Source organism: Schistocerca americana, chromosome 2, assembly GCF_021461395.2.
Source record: "Schistocerca americana isolate TAMUIC-IGC-003095 chromosome 2, iqSchAmer2.1, whole genome shotgun sequence".
NCBI classification, from domain to species: Eukaryota; Metazoa; Arthropoda; class Insecta; order Orthoptera; family Acrididae; genus Schistocerca; species Schistocerca americana.
Genome location: NC_060120.1, coordinates 1129186132 through 1129206086, shown reverse-complemented (window position 1 = coordinate 1129206086; position 19955 = coordinate 1129186132). Strand labels below are relative to the sequence as shown.

Sequence of the window (19955 nt, the reverse complement as noted above, 5' to 3'; positions counted from 1 at the left end):
CTAGTAGCACGATACAGCAGTGATGAGTAGTAGTACCCCTCCTGTCTTGTGCGCCTTTTATCTGGCTCTACAATTTACTTTCCTAGACCCACACAAATGCCTGATCCTCCTAATTCAATTTGCTCTGCAGACTATTTAAAACTTTTGAAGAAAAAGGAGCCACAATTGCACTTTGTGTGCCAGTTACTTTCCAATACATTGGCACCAGCTGATCTTATTTAAGAATAGTCAACTTTCGTAGCCATACTTACAGCACATCCTTTGCTTCCTGGCCTAAATCCAAGTTAACTCCCAGCCCCCCCCCCCCCCCCCACACACACCCCTCTCTCCCCCCCTCGCAAATCAGCTAGTTGTGTGGTGTTATCTCACGTCACACCCTAGTCTATGAGTGCCCAGCTGTCTGGCACCTGACCCCCCTACCTGCACCCCTAGCTAGCCCACAGATGGCTCCCCACTCTCCCACGAGCCACTAAATGCTTCCCTCCAAACCCCTCCCATCTCTCTCCATCTCTCACATTGCCTCAACCCACCCCATCCTACCCCACTCTAAAGCCCCACCTCACTCCAGAACACTCACCATGGGCCAGTAAAGAGCTGGCAGTTGAGCGACCACAGCATAAGGAGACATGCATGCGCATGTGAGAGAGTGTGTGTGTGTGTGTGTGTGTGGGCGCGCGCACATGTTTTCCCCACAGCTAGAAAAAGAAAGTGCATTCTGGAAGCTCGCCAAGTAATGTACCTTTTAGTTTGGAAGGTAGAAGACGAGGTACTGGTGGAAGTAAAGCTGTGAGGACGGGTCGTGAGTCGTGCAAGGATAGCTCAGCACTTGGCCACGAAAGGCAAAGGTCCCAAGTTTGACTCTTGGTCCGGCACACAGTTTTAATCTGCCAGGAAGTTTCATATCAGTGCACACTCCACTGCACGGTGAAAATCTCATTCTACATACCTTTTGTTCGTGTGCCTATCGATGAGACAGTGCTTCTGCCTTTTGGTGAGCCATCTCCTTTATTCCTAAATAATTCGTAATTTTCAACAGAAACTTTCTGTACCTTATTGTTGCATCCTACATTACAATATGCAATTTCCACAATATGTGGTCATCTGTGAATATAATGGGGGTAACAACTGTAGGAGACCAAAAACTGACTGCAGTAAGCAAGTTCAAGTTATTGTACGCTGCAGTAGTTACCCAGAGGTGAAGAGGGTCACAGAGGATAAGCTAGCATGGGCAACTCCATGAAACCAATCTTCAGATGGAAGATCACAACAATAAAAACATTTGATTCAGCATACAACAGGCTCCAAACAGCATACACAACCTGTATGCTCAGAAACACAGAAAATCATATTGGTTCCATCAGCAGGAAACTTCAGCCCGTAATTGTTATGGAACACTGCGGCGATTTTGTTCATTAATAAAACCCAAAACTGGGGAGTAATAAGAGAGTATTGTTGTAACTTCTTATCAACCTGGTTACCAAAATACATATTAAGAACACTGGTAAAGTGTTATTTTGAAGGGGTCACTCCAAAGCGCCACGAAAGTATTTGAGCAATGTATAAAATTAGAGAATCAGTGCACAATATTGAAAGCCTATCTACATTATCTATATCTGCACGACTAGTCTGTAATTCACAATTAATTGCTGGCAGAGGGTTCAGAGAACCACCCTCAACCTATTTATCTACCATTCCACTCCCCTACAGCATTTGAGGAAAACCAAACACTTCAATATTTCCGTACAAGCTCTGATTTCTCTTATTTTATTACAATGATCATTTCTCCCTATGTAAGAGGGCTCTAACAAAATATTTTCACATTCGGAGGAGAAAATTGATGATTGAAATTTTAAGAACCTGCTCCAGCAAAATGCTTTTGCTTTAATGACTGCCACCCCAATTCACATGCGATATCTGTGGCATGCACTTTCCTGTTTCCCAATAATACAAAATGAGCTGCCCTTCTTTGAACTTTTAAATGATGTCCTTTGTCAGTCCTATCTGGTAAGGATCTCACACCATGCAGAATACTCCAAAAGAGGACAGACAAGTATAGTTGTAGATAGTCTCTTTAGTAATCCTAATCTTCTAAATGTTTTACTATTAAATCACAGTCCTTTGTTTGCTTTCCCACCGCGTTATCTATGTGAGCATTCCAATTTAAGTTATTTGTAAATGTAATTCCTAAGTATTCAATAGACTTCACAGCCTTTAGACCTGCGTGAATTATCATGTAACCAAAATTTAGTAGATGCCTTCTACTACTCATGCGGATGACATAACAATTTTTATTATTTAAGGTCAGTTACCACTTTTTGCATCATATGGATAGGTAGCCTAAATCATTTTGCAGTTCGTTTTGATCATCTGATCACTTTACAAGACAGTAAATGATATGCAAGACTGTAAATGATAGCATCATCTAAGAGGACTGCTCAGATTCTTTCTTAAATTGTTAATGTAGATCGGCAACAGCAGGTGGTCTATAACACTTCCTTGAGGAATGTCAGATATCACTTTTGTTTTACTTGACGATTTTCCATCAATTACTATAAACTGTGACCTTTCTGACAGGAAACCACACATCCAGTTGCACAACAGAGACAATACACCATAGGCACACAATATGATTAGAAAATACTTGTGAGGAACTGTTTCAAAAAGTCTTCTGGAAATCTACAAATATGGAATCAATTTGAGAGCCCCAGTCGGCAGCACTTATTACTTTGCGTGACTAAAGAGCTAGCTGTGTTTTAAAAGGTCAATATTTCTGAATCTATCTTGGCTATTTATCAATGAATCATTATCTTTGAGATAATTCATAATATTCAAACACAATACATGTTCCAAAATCCTAATGCAAATCAACATTAGTGATATGAGTCTGTTATTTAGCAGATTACTCCTCTTTTCTTTCTTGAGCATTGGTGTGACCTGAGCAACTTTTCAGTCTCTAGGTATGGATCTTTATCAAATGAGTGGCTATATGTTGTTGTTGTGGTCTTCAGTCCTGAGACTGGTTTGATGCAGCTCTCCATGCTACTCTATCCAGTGCAAGCTTCTTCATCTCCCAGTACCTACTGCAACCTACATCCTTCTGAATCTGCTTAGTGTATTCATCTCTTGGTCTCCCCCGACTATTTTTACCCTCCACGCTGCCCTCCAATACTAAATTGGTGATCCCTTGATGCCTCAGAACATGTCCTACCAACCGATCCCTTCTTCTGGTCAAGTTGTGCCACAAACTTCTTTTCTCCCCAATCCTATTCAATACTTCCTCATTAGTTATGTGATCTACCCATCTAATCTTTAGCATTCTTCTGTAGCACCACATTTCGAAAGCTTCTATTCTCTTCTTGTCCAAACTATTTACCATCCATGTTTCACTTCCATACATGGCTACACTCCATACAAATACTTTCAGAAATGACTTCCTGACACTTACATCTATGCTCGATGTTAACAAATTTCTCTTCTTCAGAAACACTTTCCTTGCCATTGCCAGTCTACATTTTATATCCTCTCTACTTCAACCAACATCAGTTATTTTGCTCCCCAAATAGCAAAACTCCTTTACTACTTTAAGTGTCTCATTTCCTAACCTAATTCCCTCAGCATCACCTTACTTCATTCGACTACATTCCATTACACTCGTTTTGCTTTTGTTGATGTTCATCTTATATCCTCCCTTCAAGACACCATCCATTCCGTTCAACTGCTCTTCCAAGTCCTTTGCTGTCTCTGACAGAATTACAATGTCATCGGCGAACCTCAACGTTTTTATTTCTTCTCCATGGATTTTAATACCTACTCCGAATTTTTCTTTTATTTCTTTTACTGCTTGCTCAATATACAGATTGAATATCATCGGGGAGAGGCTATAACCCTGTCTTACTCCCTTCCCAACCACTGCTTCCCTTTCATGTCCCTCGACTCTTATAACTGCCATCTGGTTTCTGTACAAATTGTAAATAGCCTTTCGCTCCCTGTATTTTACCCCTGCCACCCTTAGAATTTGAAAGAGAGTATTCCAGTCAACATTGTTAAAAGATTTCCCTAAGTCTACAAATGCTAGAAACGTAGGTTTGCCTTTCCTTAATCTTTCTTCCAAGATAAGTCGTAAGGTCAGTAATGCCTCACATGTTCCAGTATTTCTACGGAATCCAAACTGATCTTCCCTGAGGTCGGCTTCTACTAGTTTTTCCATTCGTCTGTAAAGAATTCGTGTTAGTATTTTGCAGCTGTGGCTTATTAAACTGATTGTTCGGTAATTTTCACATCTGTCAACACCTGCTTTCTTTGGGATTGGAATTATTATATTCTTCTTGAAGTCTGATGGTATTTCGCCTGTTTCATACATCTTGCTCACCAGATGGTAGAGTTTTGTCTGGACTGGCTCTCCCAAGGCCGTCAGTAGTTCCAATGGAATGTTGTCTACTCCAGGGGCCTTGTTTCGACTCAGGTCTTTCAGTGCTCTGTCAAACTCTTCACGCAGTATTGTATCTCCCATTTCATCTTCATCTACATCCTCTTCCATTTCCATAATATTGTCCTCAAGTGTATCGCCCTTGTATAGACCCTCTATATACTCCTTCCACCTTTCTGCTTTCCCTTCTTTGCTTAGAACTGGGTTTCCATCTGAGCTCTTGATGTTCATGCAAGTGGTTCTCTTATCTCCAAAGGTCTCTCTAATTTTCCTGTAGGCAGTACCTATCTTACCCCTAGTGAGATAAGCCTCTACATCCCTACATTTGTACTCTAGCCCTCCCTGCTTAGCCATTTTGCACTTCCTGTCGATCTCATTTTTGAGACATTTGTATTCCTTTTTGCCTGCTTCATTTACTGCATTTTTATATTTTCTCCTTTCATCAATTAAATTCAATATTTCTTCTGTTACCCAAGGATTTCTACTAGCCCTCGTCTTTTTACCTACTTGATCCTCTGCTGCCTTCACTACTTCATCCATCAAAGCTACCCATTATTCTTCTACTGCATTTCTTTCCCCCATTCCTGTCAATTGTTCCCTTATGCTCTCCCTGAAGCTCTGTACAACCTCTGATTCTTTCAGTTTATCCAGGTCCCATCTCCTTAAATTCCCACCTTTTTGCAGTTTCTTCAGTTTTAATCTACAGGTCATAACCAATAGATTGTGGTCAGAGTCCACATCTGCCCCTGGAAATGTCTTACAATTTAAAACCTGGTTCCTAAATCTCTGTCTTACCATTATATAATCTATCTGATACCTTTTAGAATCTCCAGGGCTATATATGATTTCTAATGGAGCTATTGTATCAGCATTCTCTGAAAGAAACATAACTGCTTTATGACACTGAGGAGAGCTACTACTAAGTTACTCACAGTTGCAGTTGTTCTTGATTTGAATACTGCAATAATAACTTTGTTGTCTTTGGTGAAGAAATTTCAGAAATCCGTGTTTAGTAACCCTGCTTTAGTAGCACTGTCATCAGTAATATTACCACAGCTATTGTGCAGTGAAGGTATTGGTTGTGTCTTGCCATTGGTGTACTACACATGCAACCAGAACCTCTTTGGATTTTCTTCCAGATTTCAAAACGAAGTTTCACTATGGGAACTATTAAACACATCTTGCACTGAAACCCACCCTAAGTTTCGAGCTTCAGTAAAACATCGCTAATCTTGGAGATTTTGCATTCTTTTAAATTTTGACACGCTTTTTTTCATTGCTTCTGCAGCTGAGTTTTGACATATTTTGTGCACCACCCTTTTAATTTATTTGGTATCCTTTCAATTTATTTGGTATATATCTCTTAATTGTTGTCGATACTATTTCTCTGAATTTAAGCCATGTCTGGTCTACACTTACAAAGTCAGGCTTGAAGGAGTAGAGACTAAGTAGAGACCGTCTCCTTGGAAGGCATCAAGTTAATTTTTATATGCTTTCTCATTAAATGCCCTATTGTGTAGGGCTGAAAATTAATAGGGATAAGGTAAACAGAATGTGCAAAGTAAGTGGAAATTACTCGTCTCTTCCCCGATTACAGTGCAATAGAAGATAATACAAGATGTTGACAGATTGCCATATCTCGGTAGCTTTATATGTAATAATGAGGTCACAGATGCAGAAATCACCAGCAGAACTGGAAAATCAGTCCATATGGCAATTAGGTCTGTAATATGCCAACAAAGCTTTGACTACACTCCTTTATCGTTTATATGTGTGAGACTTGGAAAATGTCAGTAAAATCAGCACACAGTCTCCATGTTTTTCACCAACAATGCTAGAGATGAATTCTGAAGATGTTAACCCAACCAAGTTACAAACGATGAAGTGCTGAGAATAAGAGGTCTACACAGCCTGCACAAAATTATTGTTGAAAGAAGACTGAGGATTGCAGGTTATGTTCTACGCATGTAAGGTGGAAGAATCCCAAAATCAACACTGTTGTTGAAATCAATGGACAGATACAGATGTACAGGAAGACCTTTTAACACCTGGAACTTTTGCAATGAATCTTCAATCCATGGACACAAACTTGGAGGAAGGTGAGAACTTGGCAGCTGATCAAGTCAACTAGTGGAAACCAGTTCCTTGTATGGTACACAGCAAATCTGAGTAAGTTAGTAAGTAAGTAAGTAAGTAAAGTACAACTGGGGATTTTGCAAAACTGTTGGATGATCGATATTATTGTCTAGATTTGACACTGTTGGACTTCTACCTTTTCCTTGATGTGTATTCTTCAAATTGTGAGTTTTACGAGAAAGCTGATAGATACTTACCAATCAACCTTCCCTGACACGAACTGACATTGTCTCTTTATAAATTCTACTGTGCTAACAATTATCTACTGAGAATCCTCGACTAGGTCTCCGCAGCTCAAATGAGCCAGTTTCTTTTAAATTTCTGTCTTTGGCTATAATTGTCTTCCAAGTATGGTGACACAACATCCTGTCATGAAACTTATGCCTTTACACTTGTTTACTTTTCTGGACACTGCCTTTTTCTGCACTGTGCACTAAATACACTACGTGAGTAATGTCCAATCTCCAACAACCAATCGTGAACTGTAAACAGCTGTAAACTCTACCAGGGCACATAACAAACAATTAACATTTGTGTTTTAGTGTTCTAGGCTGTGAGGTCATCAGCGGACAAATAATTTAGTACCTATTCCTGGACAGCTAGAGTGGCCGTGTGGTTCTAGGTGCTACAGTCTGGAACCGAATGACCGCTACGTTCGCAGGTTCTAATCCTGCCTCGGGCATGGATGTGTGTGATGTCCTTAGGTTAGTTAGGTTTAATTAGTTCTAAGTTCTAGGCGACTGATGACCTCAGAAGTTAAGTCGCATAGTGCTCAGAGCCATTTGAACCTATTCCTGACGTGCTGTTGTTTGGAACAACAACTGACATGATCCAAAATATTACTTTCTTTTATTATAGCTTCACTTTTATTTTGTCTAATGATTACTAATTTCAGTATCAAATTCCATCATCAAGCCACTATATGATCAGAAAGCATAGTGTATCGTTAAAATATTGTTTAATAAACAGATTACCATTATATCATCATTCCTTAAAGTAATGTCCAAAGTGGAAGGACAGATGATTAATTTTGAGTATATACTAAAGTCAGAGTACTGAACCGGATATGAAAGAAGGAAAACCAGAAGGGCAGTGAGAGACGGGTGCCTTCTATCACCTTACTTCCTTAATATGTTCATCAAGGAAGTAATAACAACAACAAAGAAAAGATGACCAGAATCAAAAGGTAATTTCTGGAATACGCCATGGAAATGTGATAGGACCATTACATTTACAATGTATATAAATGATCCAGTAGAAAGTGTCAGAGGCTCCTTAATATTGTTCACAGGTACTACACTTGTCCATCAGAAAGTAGCAATAACAGAAGACAGTATCAATTTGCACAATGACCTGCAGAGGATTGGTGAATGATGTAGGCTCTGGCAGTTGACCCTGCACATAAATAAATGTAACATATCACACACACACACACACACACACACACACACACACACACACACAGGAAAAGAAATCCAATACTGTACAACTACACTATTAATGACAAATTGCTGGAAACAGAATCTACCATAAAATATCTAGAAGTAACTATCCAGAGCAACCTTAAAGTGGAATGACCACATAAAACAGCAATAGAAAAGCAGATGCCAGACTAAGATTCACAGGAAGAATCTTAAGTGAATGTAAATTACCCCTGTGTCCTTACCCAGTAAGACTGACAGAAGAGAGAAAGAAGATCCAATGAAGTGCGGAGTGTTTTGTCACAGGATCATTTAGTCGCTGTGAGATCATTACAGAGATGCTCAGCAACTCCAGTGGTAGATGCCATAAGAGAGCAGTTGTGCATCACGGAAAGATTTACTACCCAAATTTCGAGAGAGTAGTTTCTGAGAAGAGTCTGACAACATAATAGTTTCTCTCATATACAATTCACGAAATGATCACGAGAAGAAACTTTGAGAAGTTAGAGATAATACAGAAGTGTACTGACAGTCATTCTTCCCAAGCACTGTTCACAAGTGGAACAAGGCAGAGGGGATCAGTTGGTGGCATGAGACGTACCCCCTGCCACACACAGTTAGGTGGTTTTTGGAGCATGATGTCGATATGGAAACTTAATTGCATGCATATACACTGCAGATTGATGACATCACAATAGTAAATCAGAGTAGGAACTAAATAAAATGTTTCAGGCCTTAAATCAAGAAGTGGTAAAACTAAAGCTAAAAATGAATACAAAGAAGACAAAAGTTATGGCTACAGACAAGAAAGGAGGAGGAGGTAGGACTGACACAAGAACAGGCAATGAGCAACTCAAGAAAGGAACTGAAATTCAATATCTCAGTAGCATTTTGCAAGAAAACAATCAATATTTCAAGGCATTCAAGAAAAGAATAGCACAGGTGAAGAGTTCCTTCCAAAATAAGAAGAAGCTGCAACTGAATAAACATATCAGCTTCCACATTAAGAAAATATTTGTAAAGACCTTTGTGTGGAGTGTTCTGACACACAGATGCAAAATCTGTACATTAGAAAAGCCAAAGGAAGCTCGCCTCAGACCTGCTGAAATGTGGTTCTGGAGGAGAAGTACAAGAACTATCTGCATTGACAGAAAAATTAAAGGAAATAGGAGAGAAGAAAGAACCACTGAAAGTTATAGGCCAGGGCAAAGCAAAATACACTGGACACTTAACTGGAGACGATAATCTTTTAAAAAACATTTCTGAAGGCAAGATCATAGGTAAGAAAACAAGGGGATGACTGAGAACATCCTACTTAAACAATATGATCAATGAATGGGATTTTCTTCACACATGGAGATGAAGACAACTGCTGAAGAGAGGAAGCTGTGGCTGCAGAGACAAGGTTTAACCTTTTGGAAGAGTAAGGACAAACTAATACAAAATATGAGTCTGCATGGTAGCTACATATGGAATAAATGACAACTTCTTGTGTGCAGTCATCAAGTCACTTACCTCAGTAGGTGTCTTATCTACTAAAAGTAAAGGTCACTGTTGTGCTTTCAATAGATGTGAACTGCACCCTGAAAATGGTATGTCTAGTTTGCAGTTGTACAGAAGCTTTTTATTTTGCAAAATGGTTCAAATGGCTCTAAGCACTATGGGACTTAACATCTGAGGTCATCAGTCCCCCAGACTTAGAACTACTTAAACCTAACTAACCTAAGGACATCCCTGCCTGAGTCAGGATTCGAACCCGCGACCATAGCAGCAGCACGGTTCTGGACTGAAGTGCCTAGAACCGCTCGGCCACAGTGGTCAGCTTTTATTTTGCACAGAAATGTTTGATAATAAGATGAACTGATGCTGGCACTTGTTACTGAAACCAGTAGTACTTAGACACAACAAAAATGTGACTACAGAATTAAGAATAATTTTTCCAAACAATCGAGTATTTTTACCAAAACAACACCACAATAGTGGAAACTTATTTTAAACTAAAGACACAAAAGAAAAAAAGAGAAACTGTAAAGATCTTGAGTCTCATAAGACTCTCTTGGGAGGAAAATATAAGATTTTTAATTGGTAAACTTGCAAGGCATCCTTTTTATGTTGTATAAACTACGAAACTGTTAGCATCGTCAGCTAAAATTTACTTCTTCTGTCTTAATATACCTTCCTTCACTTACAGCTGCAGTGTGGAGACAGCGGTGAGGGTGGGAGCGGGGATGGGGGCGAGGGTGTGGGCATACTGCTTTAAAATGGTGATTCTTGTATTGATATTCTTAACAACAGATTTATATCTTTTGTTTATGAAAGTCTGCATGCGATGACAGCTGCACTAGTAATACCTTCACAGGTTCGTATTCAAGTTGCAAGGCTAGATCTATGCCAACCATGACACGCTCCCAGCCTTTCCTCCTCGTGATCTGGTTGTAGCGTTGGGACTGCAGGGTGTCTAAGCTGATGTTCAGACCGTCAAGCCCTGCCCTCTGCAAGGCAACCAGCTGTCTTGTCAACATGAGGCCATCGGTTGTCATTAAGACACTTTCGAGATCTTTTATTTCCTTCAAAGCACCCGTGAAACAGCAAATTATTCTAAAGAAACTGAAACAAATAATTTGTAACATTGCTGCTGCATATGAAACAAAACTCCAGTTGATAAATTGAAAATACAAATTCCTCAAAAGTTAACTGTACATTTGCCCTAATACAAAGAGATAAGAAGGGTTAATAAACTGAATTGAAGAATGCAAGTTAAGATAGCAATGAAAAAATAATTAGAGGCATAAGATCACCTACTGCAACAGGGAAATGGGAATCAATATGAACCATTACCCAGCTACTGTCAACTGATTCCATGTCTCCATGCACACTGTATAAACCACTGTGGGTTTGTCCGACAAAGTACATTGTTGTACCACACATTATGGTTTTTCCCCATTCAATGCTCATGTGGAGTGTGGGAAGAATGATTCTTTAAATGGTTCTGTGCATGCTGTAATTAATCTTGCCTTCATGGTCCCTATAGGAGTGATACATATGCGGTTATTGTATAATCCCTAAATACCTCACTTAATACAGGTTCCTGAAATTTCATAAGTTAGGTTTTGTCATATATTTGGCGTCTATCTTCACTTGTCTGGCATTTCCAATTTTTAGTAGCTTCTTGATGCTCTCCCATGCATCAAATAAATCTATGATCAATCATGCTACACTATTTTGTATACATTCAATGTCTGCCATTAGCCTTATTTGTTATGGGTCATACTTAAGCAATATTCTAGAATGGGCCACACAAGTATTTTGTAAGCAATGTCCTCTATAGACTGATTGCATTTTCCAGTATCTTACCAATGAATTGAAGTCTGCATTCTGCTTTGCCTACAAGTGAGTCTATGTCACCATTTCATTTCATCCAGATATTTGTATGAGTTGACCAATTAAAACTGTGATTATTTGATAATGTAGTCATACAATACTGTCTTTTTTTGTTTTGTGATGTGCTCCAATTTACATTTCTGAAAACTTAAACTCAGTTGCCTATCTTTGGACCAAATTGAAATGTTATGATCTGACTCAAATTTGTGCAGATTTTTTTCAGGCAATAATTCATTATAGACAACTCTATCATCCAGGAAAAGTATGAGGTTCCTTATAATATCGTCTTCCAGAACATTAAGGTACAACATTAATGTAATGGTATAAATTACTATAACTGTATAAATAAGTTTATAAGTGTGTAAAATACATTGAACTATTTGTTACAACTAAATATTGTACCGGTATACTCAGCAACATGTTAAATCAGCAGATAGCTACATTTTATGTTCAACATTTTGTGTACAGCATATATGCTGGAAAGGAATTATACCCAAATTAAATAAATCTGAAGAAATGGTAGTGTGTGTCTGGAAAAAAAATCCGTAAAAACTCATACAGTCCAATTTGCTATTATGTCACTGTTACTGAAATATAATACAAAGTAACTGAATTCGATGAACATTCTCAGAGTGCAATATGCCTCAGAGTGAAATGCACAGTAATGTCAACATTATTTTTTAGGCTATGTTTGTGAAAATGGATGAAAGCAAACCACACATTTTGTTCTCAATCTGCGGAAGCATTATGCACTGTGAAACACTGTACTGCTGTTATACATAAAAGCTGTCTCATTGCCAACATCTTTCCCCTGCTGGCTGTTCTACACTTCTCATAACTAATTCAACACGTTGTAAGATATTTTATGCTGTATGACACCACAGTCCAATCTGGTTAGGATAGCATAAAAATAATATATGAATTTCAGTATTGAAACTGGAAAAGCAGAACAGCTCTCATCACACTGGATATCAAATCGAGGTTGGATTACAGCCATGGGTACATCATTTCATGCTACTCAACTGAATGTCATATGTCAGAGTTCTTCAACTGTAGTGGCTGGCGACTGGTGGCTGGCGGCTGGTGGCATACCCATCTCTTGGCATCCTGTGAACAGACGTTCTCCACAGGTGACAGATTTGAAGAAAATGCTGGATACGGCAACAGTGGAACACTCTCTGTATCGAGGTAGCTCAGTACAGCTCAGGTGATGTGTAGTCTTGCATTATCTTGTTAAAAGATAACATCAAAGAAAGACTTGTAAGGGATAGAACAATTTATCAGCTTCCTGAACATCGTTCCAACAGCGAGGAAAACAAAATAAACAAGAAAGAAGAACAAAAATACAACGCTGCTGACATTCCTAATTTAAACTAGAGGTATGTGATGCTGTAAATATGATTCCCAATTACCAAATTGTGAATACGCCCGATTTAAAAATTTATCACCATAATGTGCAATCCCTGCGTAATAAGATCGATGAAATTAACGTTCTATTAACACATGAACTTAATGATATCTCAGTGTTATGCATTTCTGAGCACTGGCTTAACCCAGAATTAATCCAGAATACTAAAATAAACAAATTTGTCTTGGCTGCTTACTACTGCAGGAAAAACAGCAAACAGTGTGGGGTAGCAATTTACACAAAGGATAATGTAGATTTTATTACACTACCTGACTTAACTAGGGCAAATGTCGAAAAGGATTATGAAATTGCAGCTATAAAAATTACTCAGTTCAACCTGGTTATTGCTACAGTTTACCGATCACCATCTGGGAATTTTGAACTTTTCTTAAACAAAATGGAGTCATTGCTAAATAAAGTAAATAAAATGGATTGTGAATTTATAATCTGTGGTGACTTCAATATTGACTTCCTCATGAATAGTGGAAATAGGGAGACCATTTTGAACCTTGCAACGTCCTTCAATTTAAAGGCTGAAGTAAAAGCAGCTACCCGAGTATCAGAAACTTGTCAAACAGCTCTTGATCAGTTTCTAGTAAATAAGAGTTTACACAACACCTCACTAAAAATTTTCAATGCAGGTTTTAGTGATCATCTTGCTCAAATATTAAGCATAAAAGTACAAGGCAGTATTATTAACAACATGTCTTTTAGAACAGCATATCGAAGCTATAATCAGCATAATGTGAACTACTTCAACAACTTATTACACAAAGAAAAATGGCTAGGAGTGTACAAAATGAATGATATTAATGAAAAATTCGACACTTTCATTGATACATTAACCCATTTCTTTGAACTTGCATTCCCACTGAAAACATTAACCATACGGGGAAACTCTAGAACAAACAGCTGGATCACAAAGGGAATAAGGGTTTCATGCCAGAAGAGAAGACTACTTCATGAAATATGTAACTCGAAAAATTCGTCACCTGTAGTACGCGCATACTATAAAAAATACTCCAAAATATTAAGAAAAGTAATAAAAGCAGCAAAAATAATGCATAATGATGAAATCATTTATAATTCAGCTAATAAATCAAAGGCTATGTGGAGTGTTATAAAAAAAGAATGTGGAGAATACAGACAACCTTGGAAAAATATAACACTATCACATAAAAATAAAAAAGTAACAAACCCCTTAGAAGTAGCTAACACATTTAACAACTTTTTCACAGGTGTTGCTGAAAATATGTTACAATCAAACTTTAAGAGCATCCAGGCAAATGAATATAAAATAAGTACATGTAGAGGATCAATGTACATCGGTTCTGTTTCACAAGATGAAGTAGCTAAAGCAATAAAAGGACTAAAAAATTCCAAATCGGCAGGTATTGATGGTATACCTGCAACAGTGTTAAAGAAGAGCGCATCAAACCTAACTGAAGTACTCACACATTTATGCGACTGCTCACTTCAGGCAGGCACTTTCCCTGATGTGTTAAAAACATCAAAAGTTATTCCTGTATATAAAAAAGGGGATAAAGACAATGTAAATAACTACAGACCCATCACAATTTCCTCCTGCATCTCTAAAGTACTGGAAAAAGTTATGTATGAGAAACTTATGAAATTTATAAATAAAAACAGCATCCTATGTAATGAACAACATGGATTCAGAAATAAGAGGTCAACGACAACTGCTGTCTATGAGTGCATCAATTTCATCCTAAACCTGATGGACAAAAAACAGGAAACAATAGGAGTCTTTATTGACTTGTCAAAAGCTTTTGACATGGTGGACCATAAAATTCTGCTATCAAAGCTAGAAAGATATGGTATTCGAGGTCTGTCCAACAAGTGGATCAGTTCCTTCCTGACAAATCGTATGCAGGCAGTGTGCGTCAAGCACACAAATATTGAACTAAAAACTGTATCTAATCACTTATCTGACTATAAACAAATAAAATGTGGTGTACCCCAAGGATCCGTATTGGGACCCCTTCTGTTTCTTCTGTACATAAATGATCTAAGCTGAAATATTGATGCTCACAAATCAATCATATTTGCAGATGACACCACGATTCTACTAAAAGGAGATGACGATGAACAGTTACAGCAGACAGTAAACACAGTCACGAAACAACTTAGCAGCTGGGCACAGAGTAATCGGCTTGTAATAAACAGTAAGAAAACCGTTGCTCTTAAATTCCACAATGTTCCTAACAAGGACATGTTTATCCCATCAGTCTCTATCAATGACGAACCAGTTGGTAACAGTACTGAAACCAAATTCTTAGGACTTTGGCTGCAGAGTGACATCAGATGGAACAAGCATATTGAATGTCTCAATGCAGAACTGACCAAAACACGTTATCTTCTTTGTTCATTAAAATCATGCTTTAGTGAGAAAACAGAATTGAATGCATATCATGCGTACTTTCATTCTCGTCTTAGATATGGGGTCACCTTCTGGGGAAACTCTAAAATAGCTAATAGCACTTTTAAACTACAAAAAAAGGGCCATTAGAATCTTGTTTGGGTGCAAGCCTAGAGACTCTTGTAAACCCCTGTTTAAGAAATCTGGTATTCTCCCATTACCGTGTGTATACATTATGGAAACCCTTTTGTTCTTTAAATTAAATGTAATAGGCAAGGACCAGAGGCTAAAAAAAACTGTGATATACATGAGCACTTTACCAGACAAAACAGGAACTTACATATGACTCAAATCAGCATAGCACTGTGCCAAAAAGGTACTTTTCACATGGGAGTTAAACTTTATAACAAACTTCCTGAAAACATAAAAGCTATCACTGAGGTCAATACATTTGGAAAATCTCTAAAGTCATATTTACAGCATCACTGCTTTTATTCCATTGAAGAATATTTAAATTTATGAAATGTGTTATATAAATACTTGTGTGTAAAGTGTATTATTGTAAGCTTAAATATGTATGCTTTGAAATTACTTTCAGCCTGTATATTTATAACTTGACTTGTCCAATGTCTTATGCATAAGCTGCTATGTAGACAACAGGACCAATAAAATACAATCTACAATCACGGAGCCCTTGAAAATAGGGCACAGCGATAGGCCTTAACAAAACACAAATGCAATGACTGATGTCCAAATTACTGGATATGTGAACCAGAAGTTGTGACATGTATCCAGTTGCACCCCATACCATCACATCACATGCTGGACCCGCATGAGAATGACAGGTACAATCTGGCCAGGTCTGTTGGCATCAGAGCCTCCAAACACAAGTACATCAATTGTGACGATGTTGCAGAACCGAGACTCGTCTGACATGATGACACAGTGCCATTCCTGTGTCTGGCATTGTTGTCAGTTGCACCGCTGTCAGTTCACCTCTCTCTAGAGCTCCATTAAGGGCTTGACAGTCTGTGCTGCTCCAGATGCCATCACATTGTCTGTGTGGATATCTGTCTCACTGTATACAAGCCCACTTCCTGACTAAATGTACACAACTTCACTGCAGGATCACGTACGCATGAGCGAACACTTGTCTGCCCTCTCAGGTGCTAGTTGGGTGGCACTACTGAGGCCCTGCAAGGCATTTAGCATGGCCCTCCTGAACCTACCAATTCTATGTTGGCACAAAATGAGATTCTGAGCAATGCAAGCAGCAATATAGTGAAACAATAAACCAGAGTATCAGCAGACCATGAGCCTGCCACTGCCAAATCTGGAATGCTGATAAACATTTCTCCTTCTTCCATTATGCTTAACACGGTCTGCGTGTAAACAACCAACACTGAAATAGAATTTCTGAATGAGAAACCCGCTCCATAAGCTTTTCTTGCATGCAGAATATGCATGGGAGTGCTGAAAAGTAATGCCTCTGAATTTTTTATTCTGTTCTCAATATCGGTCGAGGTATGACACGTCACGCATATTACTTGGTCAACTTTCCCACTTCACTGACTCATGGCACACCCACCTCCCGCAAACAGATGGAGTCGGCATAGGCAGCCCACTCTGACCAGAGATTGTGAATATGTTTACAGTGCACTTCGAGGAAGAGGCCCTGATGTCAACCAAATGGAAATCCATCTTCTTCTTTTCTTCTTCTTCTTCTTCTTCTTCTGTTGTGTGGATAACACACTTGTCATCTGGCCTCATGGAAGAGACAAACTTCTTGACTTCTTTGTACATCTGAACTCCACACGCCACAAAATCAAATTCACTATGGAGACCAAAGAAGAAGGAAGACTACCATAGCTGGACATCATAGTCAGGAGAATAATGGACAGCACCCTGTGCCACAGCGTGTATCTGACTCTATAAAACACAAACTCAGTTCTCCCTATGGCACTGTGAATAATTTCAATAACAAAAAGTGAGATGAATGTTGCAGCTTACAATTAATTTCCACTTTGGCTTTGTATTCAAGATCAGTCTTACCTGAGAGTGCAACATTACATCTTTAGTTAATTTAATTATATGTTCATTAGATTTTGGTTATAAGGCACGTTTTGCTGCCTAATGTTTTGTCTCCAAACACTGGAAACAATCCATGGAGGAAGAGGAGTATGTAAGACATTGTTGGACCAGGTTGGAAGAATCTGTGAATTTCAATACTCTGTAGAAGAGCTCAATCATTTGAAAATAACTTTCAGACCTTGTGGCTATTCTAACAGATATACATAGGGCACTACATTCTAAAATATTTGCATCTTTCAGTGAAAAACAAGCAACTAGAGGAAAAGTTCTCTTGCCACTTGTAAAAACAGTCGCAGATCGCGACCTCTGAGTGCTATAAAGAGAAGGTATTGACGCAGTGCTTAAACCAAACAGAAGACCACAACTGCAGCCATACTCAAGCAAATTGCTATGCAGTAGTTTCAGTGAATTTGACAATGATGTGGCTGCTTTCATAGTGGCCCAGTCATATTGTGGGGTACGGAATGCCAGTGACAGGGCTGGAATTGTAGGTGACAGATGGGTTTTTGGCAAAGCCTTGTATCAATACCTCCTTAATTATTGAGCTGAAAAACTGTAAAAAACATTCATGCAGTAAAATCACACAAAAAAATTTCCTATTTCTGCAGGTATTGTGCCTTCTGTTTCTTTTTCATTACAAAAACATATTGATTCAAGTTTATAAAGTCACAACTATGTCACTGTGATTTGTGTAACACACATTCTGGAACATGTTCCAGGAATGTCATGAAACAGACAGCTTTAAATAATTACTCTAGCTCATCTTTCAAGACTTGCATGCCAACAACAACACCATCTATCCAATCTCTTTTTATTTCACTTTCATGAAAAGATTTCTCCACAAAGGATATCATCTGCCATGTAGGTAGTGCAAGAGGAAATTCCACACTAACATTTGGGTAATCAAGTGGATTCTATGTCTTGTCAGAACCAAGTACAATCAACCCAATTTCATCTTTACCACTGGTAAATATCTGGAAACATATTAAATGGTAAAAATAAGTTTTGTTTATAACAAGTTGTATACCAATAAAAACATCACACACAGATACTCTTTATAATATTATTTAATTGGATAGATAAAAAATCTACTCACCAAGCAGTGGCAGAACACACACATAAAAGACTGTTGTGATAGGCAAGCGTTTGGAGCCAGTGACTCCTTCTTCAGGCTGAAGGGTTGCAGGGGAAGCAAGAAGGATGAAGGAAAAGGACTGGAGAGGTCTAAGAAAAGGGGTAGATTTTGGGAAAGTCACCCAGAACCATGGGTCATGGGTGACTTACGGTACAGGATGAGAAGGAAAGACTAATTGTTGGGGACTGCATCGGGCAAGTTTCGGAAACCTGAGAGCTTAAAGGTGGAAGACAGGGTAATATGCAAGACAGAGATTACTACTAAAACTGTATATGGTTAATAAGAGTGAGAAGGTAAGTGTATTGTATGCAACAGTTGTGGGAGGGGGCAGTGAAAATAGACGGGAAAGACAATGAAAGATGTAGAAAGCTAAAACGGAGGAAGCAAAGAGTAATTACAGTGAAGAAAAGCTGAGACAGGAGAAATTAACGTAAATTAAGGCGAGGTGGGTGGTGAGAACCAAGGACACGTTGTAGTGCTAGTTCCCACCTGCGGAGTTCTGAGAAACTGGTGTCTGGCGGAAGAATCCAGGTGGCATGTGTGGTGAAACAAGTGCCGAGGTCACGTATGCCACGTTGTAGAGCATGCTCTGCAACAGGATATTGTGAGTTTCCAGTATATACACTATGCCTATGCCCACTTATCCTAACTGATAATTTGGTGGTAGTCATGCAGATGTAGAAAGCTGAACAGTGTTTACATAATAGCTGGTATATGACATGTGTCGTTTCTATTTTTCGCCTAATCCGAAATTCTGGGTGACTTTTCCAAAATCTACACCTTTTCCTGGAACTCTACAGGCCTTTTCCTTTACCCTTCTTCCTTCCCCTTCAACGCTTCTGTCTGGAGGAGCCATTGGCTCCGAAAGCTTGCCAATCACAAATAATTTATTGTTTTTGTTGTTATAGTTACTCTTTATAACCTACTTAAAATACATCACGTACCCTCCTCTCCACAATTCTTCGAACACATAGTTTTGCCTTTTGCAAAAAATCACTGCGTTTCTGTATAACATACTTGGAGTCAAAGTGTCCAACGTCTATTACAATTATAAACAGAAGAAAGAAAGTCATTGTATTTATTGGCAGTATTACGCAATCAAATATTTTGAAAGAGTTCCAGTGGTATAAATTTACAAAATCTTACAAATAAATATATACGTTTATTCTTTAAATCAATTCTTAGCAATAACATAATAGTATAAATTGCAGAATCAATATAGCCAATTTTAATGTAATGACTGCAATACAAATACAATATAACAGCGGTAAGTTATAACAAATGAGAGAGAGAGAGAGAGAGAGAGAGAGAGAGAGAGAGAGAGAGAGAGAGAGAGAGAGGCATTTAGACAATGATTCATTACAGTGTGAAACTTATTAGAATTAAAATGAAGCCATAGTGAATTATTACATTCCAAAACTAACAATTATTGTGTTCTTTCACCCCAAAATAATACATTCATTAGGCAATGTATACTTTTAATTTCAGAAATTTTTACAGCTCTGAACTTCACTGCTTCGATGAATTTATTACATGTGTCTATGAATGAGGGTTGATAACACTGCTTTAGTCATTCA

The 19955-nt window shown here is 38.4% G+C and overlaps 1 protein-coding gene across 1 annotated transcript in view; it reads right to left on the bottom strand.

Annotated features, from left to right (window-relative positions):
• Positions 1 to 18097, bottom strand: part of LOC124594724 (molybdenum cofactor biosynthesis protein 1-like) — a 77334-nt gene extending 59237 nt beyond the window's left edge. Inside the window, exons 1-2 of the mRNA XM_047133093.1 lie at positions 17997 to 18097; positions 10335 to 10590 (exon numbers count right to left, since the gene is read on the bottom strand). Coding sequence (XP_046989049.1) covers positions 10335 to 10590; positions 17997 to 18097 — 357 coding nt within the window. The remainder of the gene's footprint in view (positions 1 to 10334; positions 10591 to 17996) is intronic.
• Positions 18098 to 19955: the final 1858 nt, after the last annotated feature.